The sequence below is a fragment of the Rhea pennata genome, chromosome 2, assembly GCF_028389875.1.
Source record: "Rhea pennata isolate bPtePen1 chromosome 2, bPtePen1.pri, whole genome shotgun sequence".
NCBI classification, from domain to species: domain Eukaryota; kingdom Metazoa; phylum Chordata; class Aves; order Rheiformes; family Rheidae; genus Rhea; species Rhea pennata.
In genome coordinates, this window is record NC_084664.1 from 1,610,394 (window position 1) to 1,630,477 (window position 20,084).

Here is a 20,084-nt window from a genome sequence, read left to right on the forward strand (position 1 = left end):
AACAGTTGTTCAGACAGGAAGCAAGCTAGGGAGTTTGAACAGAAGGGCTCCTTTCTCTGAGGGTTCCTGGGAAATGCAGTGCTGTGGCAGAGAGACGTGTTAGAGGCTTGTGCCTTGCAGACGCCGGAGGTGAAGCCCTCCTGGGCTTGCTCCAGCCTTGGCAGCTGCAACAACATCAGGTTGCATCATTGCTAGTGTGATGCTCTCAGGCTGGGTCTCAAGAAGCCAGATCTCCTCTCTGGGCGAGATCCCCTTCCTCCTGTATCCTCCGGATCCGAGCGACCCCGGCGAGTAAAAGGGGTCCTGTTGCCCCCACGGCGCGTCCTGGGGAGAGGGGCCGGAGAGCGTTTCTATCGGTTGCCCAGTATTACTTACCGCAGTATTGATCTGTGTAGACTGCCCCGCTCCAGTGCGGTACAGCCCCAACAGGAGACCGGGTCAGCGCCCGCCCGGCGTTCTCCGGGAGGGAGAGTCAGACCCAGATCACAGCGCCCAGCAGCTGGAAAGCACCAGAGCAGCGAGTGCTGCTTCACCGGGCTGCTGTAGCCTTCGCCCGGGGAGCAGAGCGTGCCGAAAGCCTGCCGGAGGTGCGCTTCCTCGCGGCCGTGGCCCCCGGGCGCCGCGGCGGCGGGCGCTGCTCTGGCCCGTCGCTCGCGCTCTCGCTGCCTGCTGCCGCGGGTGGCACAGTCGGCGAGGGGCTGCTGCGCCCCGGCTCCGTGGCGTCGCGAGAGCCTGGAGAAGGAAGACGTTCCCCGCCCGTGCTAACGGTGCGCTCGGCGGCTGGCTGGGCCTCCGCTCGCCCTGAGGCCCGGCGCGCGGGGACCTGCCTCCCGCGGCCGAGACGGGGCAGCTGGACGCGGGAACGGCTGTCCTACCCGCCTGGGCCGGGCTGACGCCGTCGCTTCCTTGGGGTTTCCGCTTCTGGTCTCCGGGCAAGGAATAAAGGTCTCCCAGTCACGAATAATGCTGCCAGTACCGGGTGTTTTTTCTTGCTCTGCCTCTGCGGCGAGCGATGCCGCAGGAGGTCCTGCAGCTGAGCGCCGGCCGCGGTGCTGCTGAGCGTCAGGAGCCGACGGACCTCGCGGCTGCCGTTCGGGGCGGGGGGGGGGGGATCGTAACGGGGTGGCTGGGAGCGGGGATCTCCCCTTCCCCTCCCTCGCCCCCCGCAGCGCCGATCTCGCGTGGGATGAGAGATGCTCCGGCGGCGCGAGCGCGGCCCAGCCCGGTCCGTAGGAGCCGGGTGCGTGTTCCCGCTCCTCCGGCCTGTTTCGCGCCGGGCAGCAGCGACGGCTGCTGCGGCGATCCGTCCTCTCGCCCCGGCTCTGGGGCGCCGCTCGCCCGAGCGGCGAGCGCCCAGCGGTCTGATGCGCTTTCAGGGATCGCTGCGGGCGCAGGTCACTTCGTTGCGGGTCCCGGGGCCCTGAGAGCTCTCAAAAGCGCTCGGAGAGTTGGAAGAGTCGAGGCCGGGGGCCGGCCGAGGCGTCGGGACGCGCAGCCGCGCCGCGAGCACTCCGCAGCGCCCGCGCTCGCCGTGCCTTGAATCTCCTCTCCCAGCTTGCCGCCCCCTCCCTGGCGCGGAGGGGAGTTGCCCCTGATTTATCCGGGCACACGTGGGAAGAAAGTCCCGTATTTCTTTTTAGAAAAAGCTGCTGCACCCACAGCACCCGCGCGCTCGCCGCAGCGCCCGCGGGCACCCGACACTCGTTTCCCACCGCCTAATTATTTGATCTTTCATCGCGGCCAATTAATTGCACCTGGGTGGTGACGGGTGCCGCACGCCTGCGCGTCCGCCTGGCCTGCGGAGTACAGTCCCTCGTCTGAAAAGCTTTGTAAAGAGGTCGCTGCGCACGTCCAGAGCGCGCTTCACCTCCGCCCCTGCCCGTTAACGCCGACTGCCTTCTCCTCCCGCGGGGAGTTTTTAGCCGGGGCGAAGGCACCGGTGTAACCGCTCGGCCGCCCCCGCGCCAGCTCCCCGCGGTGGTGTCCGCACCGTCGGCTTCAACTTGACGGGCCCAAGTCTGGAGGGGGGAAAAAAATCTCTATTTTTTTTTTTTACCCCGCGAATGTCATTTTAAGTCGAGCCTCCCGCGTGGCAGCTTGCTTTGCTGCGGCCACCTGCTCAAAAGCAGAACAGCTATAGAAACTTTAAAATTTTTCTTATTATGTTATCTTAGCAAGTTATATTATTCTATTTCCATTTTTTTCTTCTTGTCCTCCTCAAATTCAGAAAGATCCTAAGACTTGGAAAGCACCATACTGGAGCCGCCGAAGCTTGAGACGAGTCCTGGGCGCTTTGGGTGCCGGTGAATCTGAGAAACTCTGTGAGATTTAAAAATTTGGTGATCATCCTGATCAACGTTAGCTTGAATTACGCAAGTGAAATATTCCGGCCTTTGGAAAGGACATTCTTTTAGCACTCTCTGGGCACGATGGGGATTCCAGGGGGGTCCTGAGGAGGATGCTGGTGTCCCAGGGCTGGGTGCGTGGGGGGAATACTGGGGGTCCAGGGCTGGGGGCCTGCTGGGGGTCCAGGGGGTGCTGAGGTCCCAGTGGGGGTCGTGGAGGTGCTGAGGTCCCAGTATCCCAGGGTTGGGTGGCCAGAGGGTATCCTGGAGATGCCAAGGTCCTGGTGCCCAGCAGGGGTTCCGGGGGTGCTGAGGTCCCAGTGGAGGTGCTGAGGTCCTGGCGTCCCATGGCTGGTTGGTCAGTAGGTGTCCTGGAGATGCCAAGGTCCTAGTGCCCAGCGGGGGACCTGGGGGTGCTGAGGTCCCAGTGGAGGTGCTGAGGTCCTGGCGTCCCATGGCTGGTTGGTCAGTAGGTGTCCTGGAGATGCCAAGGTCCTAGTGCCCAGCGGGGGACCTGGGGGTGCTGAGGTCCCAGTGGAGGTGCTGAGGTCCTGGCATCCTATGGCTGGTTGGTCAGTAGGTGTCCTGGAGATGCCAAGGTCCTGGTGCCCAGCGGGGGACCTGGGGGTGCTGAGGTCCCAGTGGAGGATCTGGGGGTGCTGAGGCATTGGTGTCCCAGGTCCGGGCACCTGGTGAAGGCTGCAGGGGTGCTGGTGTCTTGGAGCTGGGAGCCCAGTGGGGGTCCAGAGGGTGCCGAAATCCCAGTGCCCAGTGGGGGTCCTGGTGCTGGGTGCAGGTTGCCGAGGTTGCAGCGCTGGTGGGGTCCTCGAGGTGCTGAGGTCCCAGCGGAGGATCTGGGCGTGCTGAGGTCCTGCTGCTGGTGGAGTCCTGGGGGTGCTGGTGTCCCTGGGCCGGGCGCCTGGCGAGGGTGCTGGGGTGCTGAGATCCCAGTGGGGGTCCGAGGTCCTGGTGCCCAGTGCCTGCTGGTGTCCAGGTCCTGGATGGGATCCAGGGGGTCCCAGTGTCTCAGGGTGCCAGTGCTGGGGGCAGGGGTCTGGGGGTGGGGAGGGTCCTGGGGGGGGGCCCAGGGCTGGGGAGGGATCCTGGGGGAGATCCCAGTGTCTGGCACTGGGGGGGTCCTGGGGGGTCCTGGCGTGGTGCTGGGGGCAGGGTCCCAGGGTGCTGATACCCGGGGGTGGGGAGTTCCCGGGGCGCTATCCCAGAGGGGGCCTGGGGGGTCCCGGTGCTGGGGGGGTCCCGAGGTGCCAACAGCTGGGGGGGGTCCCAGAGCTGGCGTGGTCTTGGGGTGCTGATACCGGGGGGGGGGATCCCAGAGGGGGCCTGGGGGGGTTCCTGGTGCCTGAGGGGTCCCAGGTTGCCGATTCCCAGGGGGGTCCTGGGGTGCTGATACTGGGGGGGGGGTCCCGGTGCCGGGGGGGGATCCCGGGGGGTCCCGGTGCTGGGGGGAGGGCCCGGTCTGCTGGTGCCGGGGGGGGGGTCCCGGTGCCGGGGTGGGGTCCCGGGGTGCGGATACCGGGTGGGTCCTGGTTCCGGGGGGGGGTCCCGGTGCCGGGGGGGGATCCCGGGGGGTCCCGGTGCTGGGGGGAGGGCCCGGTCTGCCGGTGCCGGGGGGGGGGGTCCCGGTGCCGGGAGGGTCCCGGGGTGCGGATACCGGGTGGGTCCTGGTTCCGGGGGGGGGGTCCCGGGGTGCCGTTCCGGGGGGGTCCCGGTGCCGGGGGGGGTCCCGGGGTGCCGTTCCGGGGGGTCCCGGTGCCGGGGGGGTCCCGGGGTGCCGTTCCGGGGGGGTCCCGGTGCCGGGGGGGGGTCCCGGGGTGCCGTTCCGGGGGGGTCCCGGTGCCGGGGGGGGTCCCGGTGCCGGGGGGGGTCCCGGGGTGCCGTTCCGGGGGGGTCCCGGTGCCGGGGGGGTCCCGGGGTGCAGATACCGGGTGGGTCCTGGTTCCGGGGGGGGGGTCCCGGGGTGCCGTTCCGGGGGGTCCCGGTGCCGGGGGGGTCCCGGGGTGCCGTTCCGGGGGGTCCCGGTGCCGGGGGGGTCCCGGGGTGCCGTTCCGGGGGGTCCCGGTGCCGGGGGGGTCCCGGTGCCGGGGGGGGGTCCCGGGGTGCCGTTCCGGGGGGCTCCCGGTGCGCGGGGCGGGGCCGGGCCGGGCCGGGCCGGGCCGGGCGGCGGGGGGAGGCAGCGCGGCGCGGCGCGGCGCGGCTGGCGAGGCCCCGGCGGGCGGCGGCGGCGGCGGCCCGCGGCCGCTGCTGAGCGGCGAGGGGATGTGAGACGGCGGCGGCGGCGGCGGGAGCCGAGCGGAGGAGGAGGCGGAGGAGAAGGCGGCGGCGGAGGGCGGAGCGGCGCGGCGCGGCGCGGCGCGGCCCTGCCCTGCCTGCGGGGAGGGGGCTGCGCGGGCCCCGCCGCCGCCGCCGCCGCCGCCGATGGAGAGCGGGAGGCCGAAGATGGGCGATTTCTACGACCCGGAGCATCCCACGGCCGAGTAAGCGCGGCCCGCGGGCCGCCCTGCGCCGCCCGCCGCCCGCCGCCGCGCCTAGGCCGCGCATCCCCGGCCTCGCGTGAGCGCCGCGCCCGGGCGCCGGGCGCCGCAGGCCGGGCCGCCGCCGCGGGGGGGTGGGGGGGAGCCGAGCCGAGCGCCCAGCGCGGCCCGGCCTCGGCGAGGAGGAGGAGGAGGAGGAGGAAGAGGGGGCGGAGGAGGAGGGGGGGGGCGCTGTGGACGTGTCCCAGTTTTCCCCAGGGGGCCATTTTTCCGCACTTTTACATATATATATTTTCAATCATTCCCCCCCCCCCCCTCCCCCGTGGAGGACTCGATGCGAGTTGCTGCCTTTTATTTTATTTTTATTTCCACCTCCTCCTTCCCTCCGCTCCCCCCGCCTCCCCCCCCCCCAGGCCTCCTCCACGTCCCCTTCCCCGCAGGGACGCGCCGAGGCCCAGCCGGGCCGGGCTCGCGCCCCGCTTCCCCGCGCCACGAAGGAGCCGCCGAAGCGGAGGCACAACCGCCCCGGTGCCCGGCGCCTTCTGCCTCTCGCCCTGCGCCGGGGGCCTTCGCCCAGCCCGCGCGGCACGCCGGGGCCGCCCGTTTTACCGCTGCCTCCCAGAAAGCCGCTGCATAGTTGCTGGCAGCGCCTTTCTATCGTTTTTATTAACGATCGTCAATCTTTACCGTTATTTGGACGGTCGGCGCCACCCCCTCGCCGTGTGCCGAGCGGGATTTTGCGCCTTTTCGAGACTCGCCCTCTCCCCGCGGGGTCGGGGCGCTGGGTAAACTTTGCGCGCGCGGCGTCGGTGGCGGGCGGCCCGGCCCGCGCCGGCGTGCAAGGAGGCTCGCGGCCGGCGCGTCGCGCCCCGACGCAGCGCTTGGACCGGAACCCGAGCCAAAATTAGGAAAAAAAAATATATATATATTTATTTACATGGCACCTTTTGGGCCAGGACAGCAGAGCTTTTGAGCGAAGCGCCGCGAGTTGCCTGTGGGCTGCCGCCGCCGCCCGCCTTCGAGCCTCCTCGAGCTGGCGACGTCGCGGAGGGTTTCGGCTCGGGTTTTGCCGAGCCTCGCCGCTGCGTTCCTGCTGGCGCGCGGCGGGAGGAGCGAGGGCCGAAGCGCGGGGCGCCCCGGGCTTACGCGGGCGAGGGAGCGAGGAGCGCCGCCGCGGTCGCCTCCTCCGGCTGCCCGGGCGTCCCGAATCCGGGCAGGTTTGGCTAGGTGAGAGTTGCCGCCTCGCTGGGTGCGCTGCTTTAAGATGGCTCTGCCGCCAGACCAAAAGTTCTAGTCCGATTTAGGTGTTTATACATTTTAGATGAATTTAAAGTGAAACGAGCCTTGTCCTAGGGGCTGGAGCAACGTGTGACACTGGGCGTCAAAATAAGAGCGTCGTGTTAAGCTCAAAATTCAAAAGTGTATTAATGATCTAACTCTGCTTGTTGTTTTTTTTTTCAAAAAAAAAAAAAAAAACTCCAAGTGTCACAAACCCGATCGGTTTAAAGAAACTGGAGCAATTTGGTTAACCGCTTTATTTTAAAGAAGTGCCTCTAACTAAACTCTCTCGTTTGGAAGCTTTCTTAGTGTATCCGTTCGGGGTGGGACTTCATCAGGAAGTCCCTGTCAGAAGCCATCAGGAGGTGTTTTTGGATATTTTTAGGCGCCCAGTTTCCACGCGCCCTATCTCAGAGCCCTGCTGACTCGTCGTACGCCTGAGCGATGTTTGCCGCTTCGTTCGAGCAAGCGTCGCCCCTTATTTAGGAGCGTGCGCTTTGTGACTGGATTTTTTTGGGTAGTGCAGTGGTGCCCATCTTCGGAGGCCTGGAGCACCTGGTGGCCAACGAGCTCCCTTCGTCTGAATGCCCGCGTCTTGGAAACGCGACGCTTAGCACGTCCCAGCACCGGTTGAATTATTTTTTGAAGCCCCATCAAGCTCCCGTGCTGGAGAACAGGGTGTCAAGCCAGGCCCGGAGGGCTTTAAATCTGTAGCGGAGCTGTAGGCAAGGGAATGAACTTGAACATGTGCTAATGGCGTCTACTGGAGTTTCCCTCGCAGTGAAGATAGTCCAGCAAGCTTTCGCCTGACCTGCGTCCCAGTTGTTTTACAAAGTTTTGTGACCAGGAAGTCACAGAATGGTTGAGGTTGGAGGGGACCTCTGGAGATCATCCAGTCCAACCTGCGTGCTCAAGCAGGGTCACCTAGAGCACGTTGCCCTGGACCGCGTCTGGGTGGCTTTCGAACATCTCCAAGGATGGAGACTCCACAACCTCTCTGGGCAACCTGTGCCAGTGCTGTGTTTCCCTCGCAGGAAAGAAATCCTGTTCCTCTTGTCTCTGTGGAGCAAGGCCGCCGGCCCGGCAGCGAGCACGGCTCTCGTGTTGCGAGCCGACGGCGGGCGGCACGTGAGCTCGCGCGGCTCCCGTAGGGCTGCGCCGTGCTGGCTTTGACCTACTTGCCAAACGTTTGTGTGTTGTGCTTGAAGAGACTGCGAGAGGAGGAAATGCAACCTCGCAGAAGCTGCTTCCTTCTCTTCTCTTTCTTCTAGGGAAGAAACGCAGATGATTTTTCACTTGGGAGCATGTCTGTGCTCTGTGGAAACCGGTAGGAAGCTCGCAGCCGCGGCCCGTTCAAGCTGACATGTTGGGGGAGTTTTAGGTTTTTTGGTCGGCTGTTATTATTATTATTTCATAAGTGCTGCAGTTGTAGAGCCTCTTGGGCGATTGTTTGTGGGAGAGCATCGCTTGGGGATTTGATTGCTTTTTCTTTTCCTCTGCTGTAGGCATCTGGCTTCTGTTTTGTGCTTTTCTCGAGGGAAAATTATCTGCGGCTTTAGTATCCTCAGCACAAGGCATAAGTCCTTGGCAAACACATTACAGGTGGATCTGGCTAAATACCCAAATTTGCTTCCTCGAGTACATTGTTGTAATGCATCGGGGGACAATAAGGGAACTGAAAGACTTGTTTTTACACCTGCGTTTCCCTTTGCACACTTCTCCCCTTTAATAAAGAGGCTAACGATGGTCTCGTAGGGCACGAAACGGAGAGCGGCGAGGGAGAAACATGGCTCTCGCTGCCTCAGCGTACGGGAGGGTTTTTAAGCTACGCCCTTCAGAATCGCTACGTTACATGCGTCTCTGAAAACCCAGTTTATTTACAGAAAAAAGCTCTTGACGTGTCAGAATTTGCCACCATGTAGCTGAGTGCTGAGCCTGCCGCCTGTTCAAAAGACCAGTACCGGAGCCGCGTGCCTTGCCCGTCTTTTGGGGCAATATAAAACGGAGAAGTGTAGATCTCCCCAGTGCGGGAGTGTAGATCTCGCCTGCTCGCGTGGCCGACCAGTGAGTTTGACGGCTTTCTTGCTCGGATTCGTTTTTTTTGGAGACGTCTTATGAAAAATCCTGGCTACGTCCGAACTTCTTGGAATCGGTTCCATACAGTCTACTTCTAGAGGGACGTTTCGATGGGTAGCAGTGCTCTTTAACTAGGTAGTCCGCCTGGATTTTGCTGCTGCGTCCCAGGAATAATTAGTGTGGTGAAGAAGGAGGTGGACAGAGTTAAATAAAGCTGTTTTACTTCCATTTTTGCACCCGCCATCAGGAAACGTTTATACCGTGCAGTGCCTGCGGCACTCTTCTCTTGCCTTCTCGCATCTTGACGCGTTTTCATTTTTGGTGACGTTGCCCAGTTCTCTAAAAACGAAGCCTGAGTTTTGTAGTGTTGCTAGCAGACACGTCTTCCTTCCCTTGCTTTTGCTACCTAACTTCAAGGATTTTTATTGTTTTCTTTCCTGGTCTAGGAGACCTTTGGGCTCGGGGCTTGTCCTTCTTCCCAGCGTTCTTATGCAGCTTCCACCCACCGCTCTGTCATTCCTCCCTTTCCATCTGCTTGTGGCCCAGAAACACTGCCTGCAGCACAGGCAGAGCAGATTTGCAGTGTTTCAACTTCAGAGGAAATTAAACAAACAGAAAAAGTACATTTTAGCTTCAGGTAGCTGATACACCTGTGCTTTTTGCAGATTCAGATGCCTATAAATAGGAAAATGAACTTTGTGATTTTGCAGCGATTTGCAGAGGGCGCGTAGTGGGAATAATTTTCTCCTTTAGTTTTCAAATCAGGCTATTTTTGGCCTGCAGATTAGTGGTGCTACTCTAATAGAGAGTAGCTGAAGATGTAATGATGCAGCTGAACGGGATGGATCAAGCTGGAGCCACCGCACGCTTTCATATGGAAATTTGCCTGTCGAATAGGTGGCTTTCTCAAAAATGAGAAATTTTAGCTGCTCTGGGCTACTCAGGTGGTGCATCGCCCAGGATCACTTAAAGAAACTTCTGTTACCTGTTCAAATAAACGCGCATCAGAAACGGGCTGCTGCGTGAGTGCCCCCAGCAAGCGCTTTGCAGCCTCTACCAACGCAGAGCTATTGTAACGGCTGAGAAATCCCTGCTCTTTGGAGAGAATCGCTTTCAGATAGTTCTGTTGTCTTATTTTTCCCTCTTTGCAATTTAATATTTTCTTTGCACCATGTCAAGGAAGGCAAAAAGGATAGACGGTCTTGGAATGTCTGGTGTTAGAGATCCGTTAGCATAATTCTAAATATATTCTGTTTGTGTGTGTATCTGGCTATATATACAAGCAGAGAGAGACAGAGGATTTATAAACAGCTATTTTTAATAACGTGCATTTAGAAAACGGCTATTTTTAATAACGTGCATTTAGCAACGTAACTAATAAAGATTGATGTTCTCTCTGCGGTGTGTTCTTGGACGGACACGGCAGCAGACCACTGCGAGCGTTCAGAAGGCGGCCGGCCTTGCCGAGGAACGGGGGCAGGAGGGGCCAGAAGGGAGGATTTGGACTGTTTCTTAAGTGCCACCTTATAACCATATTAATGCCTTTTCGTTTGAAATTCAGCAGAGGAAGGTTTGCAGCTAGAAACGCCGCGTGTCTAATTCGGAGTCGTCGGAGGGGCTTTTCTCCTTGCAAGCCTTCCGTAGCCCCGGCGCCCCGCAGAGGAGCTCCCCGGCCTGGCGTCTGGCGTTTGCTCGCCCAGCCTGTTTCCACCTCGTGCTTCTATTGCGGATTTCTGTTACGGCGGAGGAAGAGGGGGCCGAGTTTACCTGCTCCTACGTTACTTTGGCGGCCCGATAGCAGCTTGTGTTTATCATTGCCACAGCAACCGGCGGCGAAGTTGCAGCAAGTGGAGGGTGGCAGCGTGCTGGGTATTTGATCACAGGCAACGTCTTTCCTCTTGCTGAGTCTGGCTCAGTTTAAGCTTAATCAAATAGCTTGGTTGAAAGCGTTCAAGTCTTCAGAAGTCAGTGCTGCTTGGCGTTTGCTGTTATTTTCTTTCGTTGAATTTACAGCTCCTGGTAGGGCAGGAGTGACTTCTGAGATGTCTCCCACTGCTGACTTAACCTGCTGGGCAGGTTTTGTAATAGAAGATTAAACTTCATCCATAACCGCGTGAGAAATAAGTGTGTTAAGGATTCTGTATGAAAGTAGCAGCCTCGAAATTGGCTTGGGCATCGCCATGTTTCATAAATGATGATGGGACGACGCAGAGTTTCAGGAAACACCCTGAGCGTTGCGGTTTTTAATCTTTCGAACCTTGTCTTCAGTTGGAATATTTCTGCTGGGGAAAGGCAGGTATTCCAGAAGTATCAGGAGAGCTGGAAAAATAAGTAGGGAAATGTGAGGGCCAGCGTAGGTTGGAGTAAGGCAGTGACCGGTGCCACGCGTTGAAGTGGACAGTAACAGGCAGGAGTCAAGCTGAAGTGGCTTTCAGCACAAATACTTGCTATTTGTTTTAGTACCAAACAAATAATATTGGATGTGCTGGATCCCTCAGGAAGAAGCATGCCAATCGGGATACGGAGTTCTGCGTTTAAGGACATCTGCTGATGGGAAAACATCTTCTCGTTAAACTTGGTGTTAATTTGGAATAAGCGGAGAGATTTCTAAAGAGAGGCTGCAGAAAGTGTGTGTGTTTCAAGATTATCGGGCAGCAACCTGTTAGGTGGCAATCCCTCGAGTACTTAGATAACTGATGGCCCAGAACTCAGTGCAGAAGTGTCAACAGGCAGGGATGGCGTTGTGGTCGGCTCTTTAGCTTTTCCTATCTAGACATTAGTTAGCAAAAGGATCTGCTCAATACGGCTGAATTTTCGGAGCATTTCTCCCAATCGGGGTGCCTGTGCGTTTGCAATTTATAAGGTAATCGTCCTGTGACTCGATGTGAAAAATACAGTAGAGCATAAGAGTGAGCTAATGTTTTTACTTTCTGTACGACGCTTGCAGGATACTCCCTGTGCTTAATACGTGCCATGCTAAGTGCATGTTGCTTTGAGCTGAGCAGTTTAGATTTCTCCTTTGTTTTAGGTCCTTGGAGACATGTTTGGTAGTTTGGGGAGTGGGAATAGCTGTGGATTTTGGCAGGTGTGGCCTGCTCACAAGCAGAGATAAATATTTGTTTAGAAGGTGCTCAGAAGGCAAAGGTGCCTTGCCTTTCTCTTGCCTGCAAACTTGGGGCTGGTTGATGCCTTGTTGGTAGAAAACTTGGCAATGTTAAACTGGGAATCGCTTATCCCAGCCGCCTCTCCAAAAGCAGGGCTTTTGCATGGGAAAATACCTGCAGGTGAAGTACGTGCCTCGGAAACGGGGGATCTCCATGCCTGGAAATACCTATTTAACGGCTCCTTCCCCCCTCCGCTGCCTTGGGCAGGCCGCATATTGTTGTAAAGTGCTGCCATGGATATAGGAAGCGCCGGCCTCCGAGGGAGGAGCCTTTCCTTTCCCTTATACCCAGACCTAATTGCAGAGAGCCGGTGCTCCTGGCCGGAGGAAGCCCTGGAGTCTCCGTGCGTGAGTAGCCCTCGACACAGTGGGCGCCCAAGCCGATGCCTTTGCCGCCTCTGAACCGGCAGAGAACCAAGCCCGGTGCTGTTTGCCGCTGGTGATGACTGTAAGTGAGCATAAATTTTGCTGATTTTTTTAATACTCTGGTTCCTCATCTTCCTCTGCTTCCTCTTTTGCTGGCAGAGGAAAGCTTTCGGGATGTGTTAATGTGGCCTGGGCCTGTAAGCAGGATCTACGTGCTGAAGTTTCTTCCCTGATGCTGAACATCTTCTAACCAGATCAGAGCAGGCTTTGGGTCAGCACGGGCCGCAAGTCGGACTTCCTTTGCGGTTGGCTCCTCGCTCCTCTGCGGGCAAGGGAGGCGCCCGGAGCGAAAGCGGAGAAAACGGTCGCTCTGATACCCTCCTGCCTAGAAACGTTATCGGCTCTTATCCGGCGATAGCAGCCCATCCGTCGTGGGGGGGTGTCTGGCCGAGGGGGTGTCTGCCCGCCTCTCGGCGGCGGCGGGAGACGGCTTTCGGCTCGCGCGGGCGCGACGGGAGCTCAGCGGGCGCGCGGGTTGCTTTGCACGGGCGGAGGAAGCGCGTTCCTGGTCGCGGCAGGGGGGATGCCGCCGCCGCAAGCGTCGCGCGCAGACGTAGCGCGAAGGCGTCCGCGTCCCGAAAGGCCTGCGCTGTCCACAGCAGAGACGGGACGAGAGAGAGGGAAGAGGGAAAAAGTTGGGGTCATCGTGGGAACCAGCAGAGCCACGTCAGTGGCTCAGTCAAGGTCGCGCAGAGACTTGCGGAGGGAGGAAGCGACCGTGGGCTTCTTCCGTCTGGGTCTGCTTCGGCCACGGGTGCTTGCTTGCAGATGGACCTGGCCTCAGCCACGTGCGGGGACATCTCCAACACAGCGTGGACGAGGCTCGGGGCGGAGAGATCTGCACAAATGTTTTAGGAGTTGATTGCATCAGGCGTGCAAAATGCTATTTAAGAGCCTTCTGCGTGCTTAAAACGCTTCCTTTCGTTGCTGGCTAGAGGAAGTGATTTTGATGTAGCAATCACCAAAATGGAAATCCTATCTTGTTGTTGATGGGAAGACGCTAGCTCCAAGAGCTGCTAACAAAATCTCTTTTTTCTGCTTGCAGAGGGCCTTATCCAGGGAGTTTCTGGGTTTGCGGTCCCGCGTCCGCAACGTTACTGCGCCGCGAGCCTTGCTGGAGCGTTGCGCTGCGGGCTCGCGCCGGCTCGTCCTGGCCGGCGGCGCCGGCTCGCCGTTGCGGCCGCCTCGTGCTGTAGCTCTTCCACTCACCGCCTCTCGTTAGCCGGTGCCCGTGCAGCGCTTAATTCCCTCGCCGCCTTGCAGTAATCCTTTACGCCGCTGCCATGGTGACAGCATTGCTCGTGCGGGTGGCTGTCGTGGTTTAAAACTTAAGCGCTTAACTTTGATTTCTTCTTCGGACGTGTCCTGGCGCCGCACGGGAAGGTGGAGCGAGCTGAGCCCCCGCGGGCGCCCGGCGGGCTGGGGTGGCCCGGGCGCCGCGGGGAAGCAGCGGGCACGCCGCTGCGAGCGGGTTCCTGTGTGAGACTACGTCGTTTTCCTGCAGCAGATGATGCGAGCCGCTCTAAAACGCTGATGTTATTAACGCGCAGAGAGCTAAACAGTAAGCAAATGAGACTTTGCCCCACTCGCAGCCCTGAGCCCGCGGCTTTTGGCGGGCCTCGGTCCGATTTGTTTGACTGGCTTTGCGAGAGAAGCAGTAGCAAAAGCGAGTGTTTTTCAGAAAGAATCCTCTGTATTTTATTGTTTTCCTCGCCCCCCCCATCTGTTTCCTCCCCTTCTCCGCAGGGCTCGGTCGCTGCCCGGCGAGCCTGCCGCCGCGGAGGCCGGCACGAGCCGGGCCCGCGGCTCCGCGCGCCTCCCGGCGCCAGGGCACGCTTTGCTGCTCGGGCAGGAGGCCCTTGGCTAGCGCCGCTCGGAGGCTGCCAGCTGGCAGAGGCCGGGCGCTTCAGCCTGTCTTTTTTTAGCCTATATTTGCCCCAGCTGCGGAGAACGGAGTGTAAAAGCTCGTAATAAAAAAAAAAATGTATGTATACGTAGCGCCGTTTTGCGCGTGGTGTCGCGGTGCCTCCTTCCTGGCTGTCGCCCGGCGAGCCCGCGTGCGGGGTGCTGCGCCTGTCCGAGGCGGAGGCCGGGTCACGGTAGTTCCTGAGTCTTCCTCGTGTCTGCTCTTGGGCTAGCCCGTGGCCGGGGGCTTTTCCTGGCACGCCAAGCCCGTTCGAGGGACGGGGCGCGTCAAAGCCGATGACTGCCGGTGACAACGCGCAGCAGTGACGCGAGATGTGTAGTGAAAGAGGAATCCTTCGCTCGCATACCTGGGGCTGGCGCGGTGTCGCTCAGCCCTTCTTATTGAGTCTCGGAAAGGAGAGAAGGAAGGAGAAAACAGCTTTCAGGCCGCGGGTTACCTGTCTCTTGTTCTCCTGGCGTGTTCAGGGGACGGAGAGCTGGATGTGGGGAGCGTGATTCAGAGACAAGTATGTACTTCCAGCTACGCTGACCTCATTTTCTGGAGAATTTGGCTTCGTTTCAAGCTTCTGTTTAAATAAAATGTTTGACGCTGATTTATTTATTCTTTTCCCCGTTCCTCCTTTCTGCCGGGGCTGTAGCCTTTCCTCTCCGTGTGGCTCATTTGGGGAGGGAGCGGGGTTGTCTATTAACTTCCCTGCTTTTTCTTCCCCCACCGTCCTACAATATCCAGTTGTAGTTCATTATTCTCGGCAGCAAGGACGCGTTAGGGAATTGAGAGCCCGGCACTATGCACAAAACAGCTCGCGGTAATTTAGCGCCACGGTTATTGCAGTTCGTCACGGGGAACTGGTAGTAATTTGTCCCAGTTTTTAACGTCTAGCCGGTCACATTAGAGATTAAGAAACCAAGCGTGCGCTAGAACTTCAGACCTGTCGCTATTTCGTCGAATCGTTTGCTTTTATAAAACAGGATCGTGTGGTTTCGGTAAGCCGACCGAAGTGGGGGTTGAGGGACGGCCGCAGTAAAAGCGCGTTCCCCCGTGCCTGCGGGTGACTTTTCAGCGCTGTTAAACGCTGCCCCGTCGTAATCCGGCCGCGCGTTCTGCTTGGGCGTCGCGCAAAAAGCGGCGCGCGCCTCGGCGTGGACGGCAGCACCGCGAGCGCGGCGCTGACGGGCTGTGTCTGCCGGGCCGCGTGTCCGGCGCGTCGCGAGCCTCGGCCGCCGGACCGCGTGCGTGCTGTGTGCCGGGTAGTCTTGCCTCGGCGAAGTCTTTCTGGATGAAATCTCTCCAGGTATTTCCTCTTTGGCTTTAGGGTTTTGCTGGAACTCTAAGAGTTTCCACCTAGGATCGTACTCGGTTAAGCTGCCTATGCTTTCTGGTTCGCTTAGCCCCGATTTTGTGAATTAAATTGGTTTTAATTGGCGTGTCCTGTAGATCCCAAGTCCAGAGCAGCTATGGAAATCATCCGCCTAGCCAGCAGCATACTGCAATTACGGCTACGTGGCTCTGCGCAGATGGACGAAAGCGGCTGCAGGTTGCGATTTCCTCCCGCTGAGCACCCAGTTTGGAGACTTCAGGTTTTGTATTTTGTTTCCTCTCCCAAGAAAGCAGGCCGATTGCCCGAGTCGGGACGCCCTAGGGCAGGCTTTCAGATGGAGCGATGCTAATGCCTGCCTAGCGTGGCTCCATCAGCTCACAAGGAGGTGTGCCGAATGCTGTGGCGGGGCTTTCTTCAGTCTCCTAGGGTCCTTAGTCTTGCAGATGTTTAGCTATAGAGAGCTTTAGGCTTCCAGATTTTTATCTCTTAAAATAAGGAGAGAAGAAAAAAAAAAAAGAAAAGGGCATATGGGAGACACTTAAGGATGCCACAAGTCAAAGTTTTGTCTTGGTGTAGACCGGCATTTGTCATTCAGAGCCTCTGGGCGTTTTTTGTGTTCGCTTTTTTAGCATAAGCAAAGCCTGCATAAAGTTTGGATGATGCTGTGGAGCGCATCTTAAAAAGGAGAGAAGTCTGCTATTTAAGCAGTTTAAGCATCCAGACTGTTTAAGCATCCAGGAAGTGCTGGAACTAAGGAGAAAAAAAATACTCCTTTTTGCTTTATTAAGGTACCTGTGGGAGGCAAGGGGAGTCGGGGCTTTTTGGCTGCTCTGAGGGTCTTGGAAGCCGACCACACATTCGGATGCGTGCGCCAGTGCTCATCCTGCCATGTGTACGTATAGAGTTGCCACAGTCAAATAAAAGATGGTCCAAATTCCTGAATGCCATTCAGGTGTTTGCAACCATCACTTTGAGTTTTATTTTTGGTTTTATCAAGGCCTTTCTCTTGAAATTCACTAAACAAAGACATTAAAAGTGCATGAATCGAATGCTGATTTATTTTATTTATTTTAACTTAATTTTATTTTTTTAAAGAACAGTATGTCTGAAGATAGCAAATGCAACCGCAGGACAACAGCTGATGTTGCTCTAGCTGGAGCCCTGCTATGAAACGCCGTAGTTTTGTGTTTTGAGGATGTCCTCATCTCTAGTACGTTCGTGTTGTGCTCGATCTTCTCTGTGCCAGCCATGCCACTCCTTCCCCAGGAAGGATGCTCGTAACGCGGAGATTTATGTAACTTCCAACCTGGTGTGGGAGGAATTTGCCAAACCGTTTGCGGGCGAACAACAGTGAATTAAGTAATTGTGGGAATCTATTTATACCTCTAATCTGGGCCGGAGGACGAGGTTCTCAGCTGAAACGTTTTGGCTAGCCTAAGCCATTTATCTCCTTTATTAAGGTTAACCGGCGCGAGAACGGCCCTGGCGAGGGGGAGCTTGCTGCTGACTTCTGTGTTCAGCTGGTGGTGAAGGAGTTGTTCAGGAGGAGACTGCTTTGGGGGCATAACCGACTGAAATACTGTCTCCGGGGAGAAGAGTATTTCTCTCTCCAATAGAAATTAAATTATTTGTATAGGCTTCCAGGACGATGCGAGATACATTACCACGAACCCTTGAGCCGAGCGGCGCATAGCCAGTCGGGCGTGCTGGGACTCCCGCGGCTTGGCAGACCTGCCCTCCTTGAGGTGCTGAAGAGCTTTTGAGGACTTCGTTCTTAGCTTTCAGCTTTTGGAGACTTCTGGCTGCTTGATTTACCTGCCACCGTTTTGCGTTAATACTGCTTTTGTGTAACATTTTAACAGCAACAAACAAGAACGGATTGTTAAGAGAGATAAAAGTTGCTTTTCGTCCTCCTACAGCAGAATGTCACTTAGAAATACTACACTTCCTTACCTGTGTCCGCATATGTAACTCCTTACCCCTGTGGTTTTACGTGTAAAGAGACACTTACTTCCTTTTGGTTCAGGACGGCCAGCTGCTGTTGGCTCTGTGCCACGTCACGTGGTGGATGCGCTGGAAGTTTTCGTGTTGGGTCTTGACTGTCCTGACCTCCATGCTTTTCGGACCCCTTATAAGCTTCTGCTTCTGACACTCGCAGTGTATGACTCTCAAGGATGAGGGCATTCTGGCAGTCTGAAACTCCATGCTCTTAAAAATAAAACCTCCTTCTAGGCACTAATTTGCGCCGTAGAGCTGTAGAAGAATTCATAGCTTTCTTAACCCCCTTAAATCACGTGCGTATCCTTCGGCTAAGCCCACAGCTTACTGAAACTCATAGGTCTTGTGTCCTCAACAGAAGCAAAGCCTGTTATTGCCATCATGAGAGTAATTTATGAGGTATTAATGCAGCTTTGTCATTTGGAAGTGAGCCTTCAGAGAGGCAGCAGTACATCTCTCGTGGTGGCAGGGCTTCCCAGCAGGTTGCTCCTAGTGCTTCACCGATGATTGTTTCAATGGAGAAATGGGTCGTGATGGCTGAGCCTTTCTCTACGATGGATCTTTTGCCCCGTCCCTGTTGCATCAGAGTGAAAAACTTAATGAAGGAAACTACTTGGAAAGGTGGGCTTTCCTTTTGGCTCGGAGTGTTGACAGGTTTGGGTGGCATCAAGGTAATGATGCACAAAACGATTTTGTTGCCAAGAGGGTAAACGCTGAAGCGCTTCATTCTTGGATCCTGAGCACCGGGTTAAACAGGCAGGGCCGTAAATTCCTCTCAGGCAGTACAAAAATAAGATGTTGGTTAGCATTTTTGTTTTAATTTCTGGTGATGAGAGAGGCAAATGCTTTCACTGCTTTTAGGCTGCTGAGGAAAATTCTAATTCAGATTTCTGTATCTTCATTGCAAGACTTTTTTATCTGGGAATCCACTGCAGTATCTTTGCAGTATCATCTCTGTTGAAAGAAGTTCTGGCTGGTTTTGTGAATTGTCAGAGGACCACATCAAGGCAGCAGCTGAATCTACAAAGGTTTGCTCTGTCCAAGCCCTTGCAGACCTTTCAGTGTTCAAATCATCAAGCTTCAAAACTTTGCGGGGCTCCTCTTCCAAAGTGGCTGGCATATGTGGTTTACTACTAGGCGTCTTCTGTAGGAATCGGTGGTAAAAACCTTAGGTTTGTTGCTGCGGGACTATTTGTAGTGTTGATGCCTCCGTGGCACAGAGTACCGGCACCTTGCCTGCTTTCAGCGGTAGGGATTTCTCGTTTCTTGCTTCTGCTTGATGTTTACACCTTATTTTTCTGTTTCCTTTTGCATGTTTTCTCGGCTGGATTGCAACAGAGAAGAAGAAAATGAGGTGAGTAAAATTGATTCCTTTTTTTCTATTACTTTTGAGAAATGCTTTGGCCCAACTTGGTTATTCTGATCTACAGATTTCTTGAGTGTTTGTGATTTCTGTACGTGGCTCAGCAAATGTAATGAGGAAGGAGAAAACTCTCTGAGATTAGAACTTTTTATAACTTCCCCGCATAGGAATGATTACTGCTAGTAATCTTTGATGCTTTAGGATCACAGTCTGCGTTGGGTGTGTTGTGCGTGGACTGCTCGTGGTGACCCGAGAGCTGCAGGAGTAACGCCTCCCGCTGCGCCAGCAGTCGCTCACCTCTGCTGAACTCTGCGCAGAGCGATGCTTGTACCACCCTTCGCCTTCTGCAAAATACCCGCAGTTCTGGGGCACATGCAGTTTTGGTAAAACATTGGAGAAAGGAGCAGAATGCCTTTTCTGTTAGAGAGCTTCGCCAGGAGTTGCTACCTATTAGATTTCAAAAGCTACCTGTAGCATTTTTAAATTATGTAAGTCCTTTTTTTTTTTTTCCCTAAACTTGGTATTCTTTAAGAAAAAACTCCCTAGAAAGGTGAACATATGAGGGTGAAATATTTGTTCTGGAACACGTAGTCTGTACTAAATAGACTACGAAAACTAGGGGAGCGTAACCATAGGAGCGCCTTTCTCCCCTTCACGTCCTGTGTTTCGTGTAAAGGTGGCCGTATCCAAACCACAGCATTCAAGCGTGAGCTCAGATTTCAGTTCTGTTGTACTGGGAGTTAGCAAGTTTTTCATCAAAACACTAACATATATTTCTGTAACTGTGAATTTTTGTTCATAAAAAACTTTCACAAAAGTTTTCATAAAAGTCTTGAATGCTGATGGACTGTATTTACAATTTTCATTATTTTTGTATTGACTATGTAGCTGTTATAGTAGGGAAATGCAATTTATGGCTTGGTTTGGATTCAGAAGTGCATTTGTGTTGAGATTTGGAGAGCTTCCATCCAGATACGTGGGAAGATAGAAACCTGATCTCTTACTGCTGCATTGTTCCAAGAACTATGCACAGATTGAGAGTAAAAAAAAGTGTGAATTTCTTGTCACATGAAGATGGTAAGTGACCCAGCAAAGTGGGGCTCCCGCGCTCTTGGGAAAGCTGAGCCCAGCGTCCGGCGGGGGAGTGGTGCCGGTAGCATTCAGACTTCCAGGAACCATAACCAAACAGGGGCTGAACACTTGGTTTTGTCCTTAGTGCTTCAGCGAAGACCCTTGTGCGTTAGTTAAGATTAAAAACTGATTCACTTCTGGTACGTGCATCCTGTTGAAAACAGATACAGTATTTCCAGAGAAGGCTGTGAGACAGCAGTGAAGGAGAGGTGTGTTTTCGAAGGTCTCAATGTGCACTTTTTTCAAAGTCGCTATTTGGTCTGTGGGTGCCCGTTAAGAAATGCCTAAAAGGAGTCAGATTTCTTTTCCTTCCCAAGAATGCAGCTAATCATCTGTTCCTGAAGATCAGATGTGTGTGATACTGGATTTGTTGGCCAGAACTGAGTCACATGCAGACCATGACACGTTTTTTTTCCAATTTAAATAATAAAACCAGACATTTACCCCTCTTCCCCCCCACCAAACTTACCTTATATAAAAGGTGTCTGAGGTTGCAAATAGAACGGGATGGGATTTCAGTTCCGCCAACGTCTTATTTAATAATTTACCACAGTGCCTTTAGCCTTG

The 20,084-nt window shown here is 55.9% G+C and overlaps 2 protein-coding genes across 2 annotated transcripts in view; one reads left to right on the forward strand and one right to left on the reverse strand.

The window, feature by feature from the left end:
- Positions 1-2,002: 2,002 nt before the first annotated feature.
- Positions 2,003-11,510, reverse strand: LOC134137629 (basic proline-rich protein-like). Its single transcript, XM_062570844.1, has 4 exons — positions 11,470-11,510; positions 5,984-6,107; positions 3,880-4,027; positions 2,003-3,342 (listed from the first exon to the last, which is right to left on the reverse strand). Exons 1-4 carry the CDS (start codon positions 11,508-11,510, stop codon positions 2,705-2,707), a joined length of 951 nt encoding a protein of 316 aa, XP_062426828.1. The 3' UTR covers positions 2,003-2,704.
- Positions 11,511-18,283: 6,773 nt separating this feature from the next.
- Positions 18,284-20,084, forward strand: part of SETD2 (SET domain containing 2, histone lysine methyltransferase) — a 55,080-nt gene continuing 53,279 nt past the window's right edge. Inside the window, exon 1 of the mRNA XM_062568672.1 lies at positions 18,284-18,377. Coding sequence (XP_062424656.1) covers positions 18,303-18,377 — 75 coding nt within the window. The 5' untranslated portion in view covers positions 18,284-18,302. The remainder of the gene's footprint in view (positions 18,378-20,084) is intronic.

Bases quoted from the DNA above. Each gene is read 5' to 3' on its own strand.
- LOC134137629 (XM_062570844.1), bottom strand. From the start codon at position 11,510: ATGGAGATCCCCCGTTTCCGAGGCACGTACTTCACCTGCAG. The intron at 6,108-11,469 runs GTATTTTCCCAT...GTCTGGCGGCAG, and splicing joins GGCACGTACTTCACCTGCAG to AGCCATCTTAAAGCAGCGCA. The intron at 4,028-5,983 runs GTAAGCCCGGGG...CCCCGGAACCAG, and splicing joins CTCCTCGCTCCCTCGCCCGC to GACCCACCCGGTATCCGCAC.